The sequence below is a fragment of the Trichosurus vulpecula genome, chromosome 3 (genome assembly GCF_011100635.1).
Source record: "Trichosurus vulpecula isolate mTriVul1 chromosome 3, mTriVul1.pri, whole genome shotgun sequence".
Lineage (NCBI taxonomy): Eukaryota > Metazoa > Chordata > Mammalia > Diprotodontia > Phalangeridae > Trichosurus > Trichosurus vulpecula.
The window spans coordinates 59,143,594-59,153,766 of record NC_050575.1 but is presented as its reverse complement, the minus strand read 5'-3'; the positions used below and the strand labels follow the sequence as shown (position 1 = coordinate 59,153,766).

Sequence of the window (10,173 nt, the reverse complement as noted above, 5' to 3'; positions counted from 1 at the left end):
TCCTCAGGCTAGGGGCGCAGCCACCTCAGCCCACTCTGGGCACAGAACTCCGGTAGTTTCTCCCCTTTTTCTGCAGACTTAACCTCCTGGAGAAAAGGCAAAAAAAAAAAAGTAATTTAGGAGTCACTCTCCCGTCTCATAAGAGGCAAGTGAGCGCCTGGAGGGCGCAGTGGTCCTGTAGACTTGAGCTCCTGGCGGCCGTGACCTTGGCCCTGTTTCAGAAGCTGAGCCGCCGCTGGGCAGGGGGCAGCATGGCGGTGTCAGCTATCACCGGCTTCTCGCTGGTCAGCCTCCTCAGCTTCGGCTACCTTTCATGGGACTGGGTCAAGCCGGGCCACCAAGCTGATGGGCCTCGGGCCTCTGGGGACAAGCCTGCCCCATCGCCCTCGCAGTCTGCATCCCCACCTGCGCCCCACATCATCTTCATCCTCACTGATGACCAAGGCTACCATGATGTGGGCTACCATGGCTCAGATATCCAGACGCCGACCTTGGACCGATTGGCCGCCGAGGGAGTAAAGTTAGAGAACTATTACATCCAGCCCATCTGTACCCCTTCTCGAAGCCAGCTCCTCACTGGCAGGTAAGTAGTCTGACTTTCTGCACTGATCACAATGGGCCTAGGGGCCTAAAGGCCCGAGAAGCCCCTCCTCACCGAGTATTTACTTTACCATGGCTGGCCTTTCTATATTTAGTGGAGCATTCCCTAGTCACCTCCAGGCTCTTCTTTTAAAGTGCAAATATCCCTAGGAGGAGGCATATATTAATTCACCCACTCGTCAGTGTGAATGAGTGTAGAATTATATGGATTAAACTTTGCAAAGTGTTTTATGGTGTTATCTCATTTAAGTCTCACAACAACCCTTTGAGGTAAGTTCGGTAGGTCTCCTCATTTTACAGAAGTGGAAAAGTGTGAGCCTCAGAGATGTTGAGTGACTTGCTGGTGGCCACACAGCTAGTAAGTATCAGAGATAGTGAGGTCTTCCTAACTATATTTCCATCATTTATTTTCCCTCTATACCGCCGAATGGCAAAACTGGGAGGGCTCTTAGAATATGGGGTTTCAGAGAGGGAAGGCATCTTAGAACAGAGACTATTAGAGCTGGAAAGGACCTCCAGGTCAGTCAGCTCCCCTCATTTGAGAGACTCACCCAAGTTCACACAGCTATTTAGTTGCAGAGTCAGAAAGATGAAATTAAGTCAGAATCTCAGAGCTGGAGAACATCTTGAAGTTGTCTAAGACCTCTAACCACCCAGTACAGTACAAGAATACTGCCTGCAACATTCTGGACACATGGTCATCAAGCTTCTACTAGAACCCTTCCAGTGACTGGGGACACAGCGCTTCAAAAGGCTTCCTATTCTATTCCTCCATAGCTCTTTCTTGCTTGTTTGATTGATTGATTATGGGAAGCAGAAATCCTCCTGTCACTTCCACCCACTGGCCTTAGTGTTGTCTTCTGGAATTAGAACAAAGTTAATCCTTCATTCATATAAAAAATATTTGAAGAAGGCCCTTGAAATCTTCTCCTCTCCAGACTAAAAACCCCCAATCGAGTTTCTTCAATCATTGCTCATATATGGCATGGATTCCAATTGCCTCACCATCCTGGTTATCGTCCTCTGAACTTGTTCCAGTTTGTCAATATCCTTCCTAAAATGTGGCATCCAGAACCAGACAAAATTCTTCAGATGGAGTCTGGCTAGGGCAGAAGAGAGTGGGACTATCACTTCCTTTGATCTTGACACTGTGCTTCCATTCATACTGTCTATGATCACATTTGCTTTTTTTGGCAACCATTTTATGCTGTTGACTCATATTGAACTTGTGGTCAACCAATATTCCCAAGGTTTTCTTCTATGAGTGGCTCTTTAGTTAGGACAAGTCCGTCTAGAACTTGTGCAGTTGAATTTTTGAACCTAAGTGCAGGACTTTACATTTATTCAATTAGATTAAACTCAGTAAACATTTTTTAAGAGTCTACCACATAGAAAGTGGTGGGCTAGGCACTGTACATTTAGAGACAAAATGAGACCATCGACTATTCTCAAGGAGCTTACATTTCATCTTAATAGGTTTTTTCCATTGTTTTAGTCTGTATAGGTCTTTTTTTTTTTTTGGAACTTGGTTCTTTCCTCCACCATGTTGGCCACTATTCCAAGTATTGGTGCAATGGCAGATTTGATAAGTGTCCTTTCTGTCCAAGTCATTGATAAAAGAAGCTTCAGTGGCTGTCTATTTCTTCTAGAATAAAATATAAACTCCTTATCCTAGCACTTAACCCCTTCACAGTCTGACCTTAGCCTACATTTTCCGGACTTATTTCATATAACTATCCTTCACACATACTACGTTCCAGTCAAACTGACTTCCTTGCCACTTCCTGTACCCAACGTTCTATCTCCCATCTACAGATTTTTGCACAGTCTGGAATACATTTTCTCCTCACTGCTGCTTCTTAGAATTCCTTGCCTCTTTCATGTTTCAGTTCAAGTGCCACCTTCTCAATGATGTCTTCTCTGACCCCTCTATGAATTTACTGGACATATTTTGAGTTTACTTGCTTGTGCTCATGCCATTCCCCCCTCTTCCCAACAGAATATTAGCTCCTAGAAGGTGGGGACTGGTTTGGGACTTGCTTTTTGTCTAGCATAGTGCCTGGCACGTTTTAGGCTCTAAATGAATATTTGTTGAATCAATGGAGGTTGGATGAATAATGTTGAATAGGACAAGATTAAGTAAAGAGCCCTGGGACCATGATCAAAGGCCACACCTAGGTGAAACAAAACAGATCAATACCCTTCAGTTCTGGTCCTCTAGTCAGCTATTAACTGACCTGATTCAAGAATTAATAACCCCTTAAGGGAAAAGAACCATTTTGGGAGAAATAGTCAGGATACATTTTTTGGAAAAGCTCCATTATATTCCTCCTAACATTCATTTGTCTCTCTTTCCCTGTTCTTCTTTTCTTTCCTTCTTCTTTCCTTCTCCTTCTCTTCCTCCCTCCCTTCTTCCCTCACTTCCTTCCTTCCTTCTTTCCTTCCTTCCTTCCTTCCTTCCTTCCTTCCTTCCTTCCTCACTCCCTCCCTCCCTTCCTTCCTTCCTCCCTCCCTCCCTTCTTCCCTGCCTCCCTCCCTCCCTTCCTTCTTTGCTTTCTTCCAAAGTGGGGGAATTTCTCTTCAAATTACACAAAAACAATAGAGGAAGAAAAGGGGTAGCCAAGGGGATTGAGCCCTTTCCAGCCCAATGCTATCAAGAGGTGGAGAAGTGGAAGGAGATACAAGGCATAGGAAGTCAGTCAGTTGACAAGTGTTTATTAAGTACCCTCTGTATGCCAGGCACTGTGCTAAGTGTTGATGATGCAAATAAGTTTAAGAACAGAAGGTAGAAGGGAATCTGATGGTGAGATGAATAGATTCTGAGAAATAAGTAGATCTGGATTTAGGAGATCAGCTCGGGGGGAGACTATCTGATGATTGGGGAGAGGAGTGATCCATTGAAAGTTCAGGGGTGGTAGAAGAAGAGGAAAAGTCAAGCAATTGGATGGATAGCTAAGGATAGCAGTGTTTGGAGAGGGGTGTTGAGGAGAGCAGAATGGGGGGGGGGTGGTACGGCTTAGGGGATGGAATGGAATCAGGGAGGTTGATGAAGGGTGCTTTCATTTATGCCTCCCTAGCTCACCTCCAGACCTCACTAAGGTTTTCTCAGCTTGAAAACAACTCAAATCAACCCCTGTTTTCTGTTCTCTGTCTCTTGGGAACTGCTTCGTCTTATCCCCAGCTGCTCTGGTTCCCTTTGTTATCATCCTCCTCGCTTTCAGGATCCTCTTCATTCCCTTCTTTTTCCTTCTCTTCTTCCTCCTCTTCCTTTACCACCTCCTCCTCTACCACTTCTTTGTTTCTTGTCTTCCCCCTCATTTTATTTCTTCTCACTTAAGCACCAGGGACTGAACTTGACTGCATTTCACACACAGACATACAGACCTGGGCACACCCAACTGGAGTACTGCCTCCTCTGCCACAGATTAAACCCCCTTTGTGCCTTAGTAGACTTGCTATGGCTAAACCATTCCTGATTCTCTGGTGATGAGTCTCTCCACTCTTATCTAGGCTGGTTACAAGGCAGGCACACCCAACAGTGGTCTATCACCAGGCATGCATGTATAACATTTCCAGTAGAACTTGGACAAGCTCGTATTCTGCTGATATAGCCTTTGATAGCCCATTCTCAATTATATGCCTTGAGGAAGCATCGGAATAGAATTTTAGTGAAACAGGTACATGTAACACAACCTAACAAAACATAACATAACTATCATATATTTAACTATTTTGTAAATTTTTCTTTAATTTACTATATATATGCACTCTATTTATATATGTACTTTTCTTCTCCATTAAAATGTAAACTTAATTGTGAATAAGGATCATTATATTCTTTGAACTTGTATCCACAGAGCTTAGCACAACACATGGCACCTAGTAGGCTCTAATACATCCTTGTTGATTGACATAACATTACACAACATGACGCAACACAACACAGCATAACACAACAACATAACATAACTTAACAGCACATAATTGAGAGGCATGGTTGATAGAGGGCTGACTTTGGAGTTAGGAAGAACTGGGTTCAAATCCTGACACATACCAACTATGTGACCATTTATTCTCTTAGTGTCTCCAGACAACTCACTAAGACTATAAGTGACAGGTGAGTTGCCAATTTGTAACAGTTGAGGGGGTTTCTACACTGGGAATTCCCCAAATGGATGAAATGAGGAAAGTCTTGACCAAAAAAATTCTAAAACAAAGAAATACTATAATAGAGGCAGCATGGTATAAGATAGAGGGCTGGGAGTGATTTTGTAAGCTTAACCTTAGTTCCCATGGTGATTCTGGTACTTTCTGGGTGTGTGATCCTGGGCAAGTCTTTTAAGCTTGGTGGGTCTTGGGCAACTTATTTGCTAAATCATAAGCATGATAGTTTTAGAGCTGGAAGGGACCTGGAATGGGTCATCTAACCCAACCTCCTAATTTTACAGATCAGGAAACTGAGTTTCCAGAAAGGTAGAGAGAATGTGACTTGGCCAAGGTCATACAGGGAGTAAGTAGCAGAAACAGATCTAAACCCAGGTCCTTTGACTCCAGAGGTGAGGCTTTTTCCATTGCACCATGTGGAAGGAACTCCACAAAGAAGAGTGCCCTGCACGCACAACATCATAGCTCCTTCGTGGTGCTTAATATGGAAAAGAGAGTAGGCTACCAGGGATTGAACATATATATATATATATATATATATATATATATATATATATATATATATATATATATATATATATATATTTGCCAGAGTTATCTGTAAAGCACAATTTTGATCATCATGTCAACTCCTTGCTGAGATACCCTCAGGGCACCCGCTGCCACCAGGATAGAGTCTAAACTCCTTTCTCTGGCTATAGGAGCTCTACATTTCCAGCCTTATATCCTCCTCCCTACATACTCAGTGCCCTGGCCAAACTGGGTTACTATCCATCCTCCCACATCCCTTCTTCTCTGACTGTAGGTCTTTACTCATGAAACTGCTCATACCTGTCTCTTTCTCTCTTCTTCTTCCCCCTATCTCTACCTGTCTTAATCCTACCTTTCTTTTTTTTTAACCTAAAAATATAAATTTATTTGAGCAATCTGGAAGGCGATATAGGATTCTTTTTTTAAATTTATTTTCAATTTATGGAACAAAATATGCATTTCCAAAATATAGTATAATAAAAAGATGATTGCACATGAAACTGCCACTATGTTCAACTTGCTATTCCTTTCAAATATACAACAAAATTATCATGAAAATTAATTTTTTTCCTTTTTTTCTTCCCTCCCACCCCCACCCTAGAGATGGCTACCATTAGACATAGTTATATATATATATATATGTGTATATCTATGTATACATATATGTACATATATATGTAAAATTATTCTGTATATATTTCTATTTATCAGCTCTTTCTCTGGATGCAGATAGTATCTCTCTTCATATGTCCTTTACAGTTAATTCAGGTACTTATAGTAGTCAAAATAACTTGTTTGCTCAAAGCCATTCTTAAAATAATATTGCTGTTATTGTATACAATGTTCTCTTGGTTCTGCTCATTTCACTCTTCATTATTTCATGCAAGTCTTTCCATGTTTTTCTAAAATCATTGAGCTTATCATTCCTTAGTTCTACCTGACTTTCAGTGTTCAAGTGATGTATCACATCTTCTATGAAGTCTTCCTTCATCCTTTCCCCGCTTTCCCACTCCTCTGCCATTTAAGCCAGTAGTGATTTCCCCTTCCTGGGGTCTCTCATCATATTTTGTTTCAATATCTCATGCATTCTTATCCTACTTTGCATTAGAATCAGATCCTCCTTCCAAGCCTCATTGTGGTAGACAGGTGACTCTCGGGTCTCTAAGACTATCTTACCAGATGGCGAGTTATGGCAGATCTTTCTGTGCCAGAAAGTCTTTCAGTATGGGCCTGGTAACGGATGCTATACTTATCCTCTGAGACCCAGACTGGCTAAGTTCAGAGAGGCTCATTACCAGGTTGGTTGTAGGTGATCAACCCTCACTGATAGAACTGAAGATAATTGATGTATAAGTGTTATATTTATTACATCTTATCTTTTCTACTTGACTCCAGAGGGTAGAAGGGACACTGATTTATTATCTTTATATCTACCACGGCACTTAACATGACATCTTACATATAGTTAGTATTTTAAAAAATATATTGATGTTTATTTTTAATACCACTTTCATTTCCAAATGTGTTCCTCACCCCTGCCCTCCACAGTATGTTATCCTTTATAACAAAGAAAAAAAAGAAGAGAAAAGAAGCAATACAGAAAAACCAATCCACTTATCAACTCTGTTTAATAATACATGCAATATTCTATACCCATAATCCCCTACCTTTGCGAAGATGGGAGGGTGGTGAGATAGTAGCTACTTAATAGGTCTTTGTGGAATGCATAAGAGGACTTAGCCTAAGTTGGAACTCACTAGGATGGGTAACATCTCCACAGTTTGCCAAGGGCCATTTCCAGGCGATGAGGCCCCGGGTAGAGAAGGTCCGAGGGGTCAGGTTGCTTCTCCTCTCTCCCACAGAGCAAAGGGTCAACAGAGCAGCACTGTCTTCTCCATCTCATTCTTCCCACCTGCAGACTTAGGAAGACTTTAGAACAGACAATGCCGAAGCTGAAAGAGACCTTATAACATAGAATGTTAAAACTGGAAAGGACTTTAGAACATAAAAAGTTGGAGCCAGGATGGGCCTTAGGACACAGAATTTAGAATATCAGAGTTGGAGGGAACCTTTACAATGTCCTCCACCCCAGCTTACTGATGGGGAATTTATCTAGTGAAACCCCCTCCTTTTACAGTTGGGGAAACTCAGGAGCAGAGTGAGGAAAGGGATTTCGGCTAGTTGGTGTCATAGCTAGGATTAGATCCCTGCCTTCTTGACTTCTAGTTTAGGGGTCTTTTTTACTGTTCCAGACTTTCCTTCTTTTTCACTTAGGGAGGGACATTTTTGGAATGTAAGCTTCTTAAAAACAGATTATCTTGCTTTTCCATTTGTGTTCCCAGCTAAGTTAAGCATGTAGTAAATGCTTAATGATGATGATGATAATGATGACAATGAGAGTTTTTGTATTGCATTTTAAAGTTTGCAAAGTGCTTTACAAATATTATCTCATTTTGTCCTCACAACAACCCTTGGATGATATCATTATCCCTGTTTTGCACATGAGGAAACTGAGGCGGAGGATAAGTGACTTAGCCAGAGTCATGTAGGCAGTAAGTATCTGAGACCAGATTTGACCCCAGGTCTCCCTGACACTAGGTCCGGTGCTCTATCAACTGCACATTTGTTGTTCAGTCGTTTCAGAAATGTCTGACCCTTTGTGACTCCATTTGGAGTTTTCTTGGTGAAGATATGGAGTGATTTGCTGTTTCTTTCCCCAGTGGATCCATTTTGTCAGGCAGGCAATCAGAGGTTAATTGACTTGCCTCGGGTTACACAGCTAGGAAGTGTCTGAGGCTGGGTTTGAACTCAGGTCTCACTGACTCCAGACCCACTGCTCTATCCACTGAACCATAGGTTGCCTCCTAACTACACACTAAGCATTTATAAATGCTCATTCATTCATTTGTTCATTCATTCCATCTTTAGGTCTGAGGTGAGCAAAGGTGGAATCAGATTCATGCTAATGTATTCATGTTGTACTTTTCTCCCCCTCCTAACTTCATTCTGCCAACCAGGTACCAGATCCACACAGGACTCCAGCACTCAATCATCCGTCCTCGTCAGCCCAGCTGCCTGCCCCTTGACCAGGTGACGCTGCCACAAAAGCTGCAGGAAGTGGGTTACTCCACTCACATGGTGGGCAAATGGCATTTAGGCTTCTATAAGAAGGCATGCCTGCCCACACGACGTGGCTTTGATACCTTCCTGGGCTCACTGACGGGCAACGTGGACTACTACACGTATGACAACTGTGATGGGCCTGGTGTGTGTGGCTATGACCTTCATGAGGGTGAGAGTGTGGCATGGGAGCAGAGTGGCCAGTACTCTACCCTGCTGTATGCCCAGCGTGCCAGCCAGATCTTGGCCAACCACAGTCCCCGCCAGCCTCTCTTCCTCTACGTAGCTTTTCAGGCTGTGCACACACCCCTGCAGTCTCCCCGTGAGTACCTGTACCGCTACCGTACCATGGGCAACGTGGCTCGGCGCAAATATGCTGCCATGGTGACCTGTATGGATGAGGCTGTGCGCAATATCACATGGGCCTTGAAGCGTTATGGCTACTATGACAATAGCATCATTATCTTCTCCACTGATAATGGCGGCCAGACTTTCTCTGGAGGAAGCAACTGGCCCCTGAGGGGCCGCAAGGGCACCTATTGGGAGGGTGGCGTGCGTGGCATCGGCTTCGTTCATAGCCCCCTGCTCAAGAGGAAGAGGAGGACGAGCCGGGCACTGGTACATATCACAGACTGGTACCCTACACTGGTGACACTGGCTGGGGGCAGTGTGTCTGAGGCAGAGCGGCTGGATGGTTACAACGTATGGCCGGCCATTAGTGAGGGTCAGGCTTCACCTCGCATGGAGATCCTGCACAACATTGACCCTCTCTATAACCATGCCAAGCATGGCTCCCTCGAGGGTGGCTTTGGCATTTGGAATACCGCTGTGCAAGCTTCTATTCGGGTTGGTGAGTGGAAGTTGCTGACGGGGGACCCTGGCTACAGTGACTGGATCCCCCCCCAGACTCTTGCCAACTTCCCTGGCAGCTGGTGGAACCTGGAGCGGTTGGCAGATGGCACCCGCCAGTCTGTGTGGCTCTTTAACATCAGCGCTGACCCTTATGAGCGCGAGGACCTGGCAGCCCAAAGGCCTGATGTGGTCCGTGCCTTGTTGGCTCGGCTGGCATATTATAACCGGACAGCCATCCCCGTGCGTTACCCAGCTGAGAATCCTCGGGCCCACCCCGACTTCAATGGGGGTGCCTGGGGCCCATGGGTTAGTGAGGAAGAGGAAGAAGAGGAAGAGGAAGAGGAAGAGGCTGGGGAAGGGAGGGTCCGGGGTTCTCGCCGGGGCAGAAAGAAGTGCAAAATCTGTAAACTTCGCTCTTTCTTCCGCAAGCTCAACACCAGGCTGATGTCCAACCGCATCTGACTGGGGGTAGGCTGGGGGTGGGGGTCTCAATTCCAACTCTTCCGCCAGGGCTGCTTCTGGCTGGCACCCATTCATGGCTGGGAAACCCGTAGAGAAGAGACTACTGGTTACCTAAGTACTTGTTTTCTCTTAGAGAAAAACGGGAGCTGGCTCAGCTGGTTGGGGTGGGGGAGGGTATGTCCTGAAAGTGAACAGGGGTAGTCTAGGAGTGGGAATATCCCTTAGGCTCAGGGCTGGGGGGACAGACACAACCTGATTGGTGATGATATGGCTTGATTTGTTCAATTCCATAACAATCCTCCTGGAGCTCAGCAGCAGAGATGGAGGGGTAGGAACGTGGGCTCAGGACCAGGCCTTGCAGCCAGTTAGGCCCCTGCACCACCCTAGGCTGCACATGGAGGGAGGATTGGAGTTTCTCTTCCATGCCTATCTCCTTGTCCCCAA

The 10,173-nt window shown here is 44.6% G+C and overlaps 1 protein-coding gene across 1 annotated transcript; it reads left to right on the top strand.

The window, feature by feature from the left end:
* Positions 1-242: 242 nt before the first annotated feature.
* On the top strand, positions 243-9,729 carry ARSI (arylsulfatase family member I). The gene is made up of 2 exons (XM_036752269.1): positions 243-583; positions 8,313-9,729. Exons 1-2 carry the CDS (start codon positions 252-254, stop codon positions 9,727-9,729), a joined length of 1,749 nt encoding a protein of 582 aa, XP_036608164.1. The 5' UTR covers positions 243-251.
* The last annotated feature ends 444 nt before the right edge of the window (positions 9,730-10,173 follow it).

Coding starts and splice junctions, on each gene's coding strand:
- ARSI (XM_036752269.1), top strand. CDS start 252: ATGGCGGTGTCAGCTATCACCGGCTTCTCGCTGGTCAGCCTCCTCAGC. Junction 584..8,312: donor AGCCAGCTCCTCACTGGCAG/GTAAGTAGTCTG, acceptor TCTGCCAACCAG/GTACCAGATCCACACAGGAC.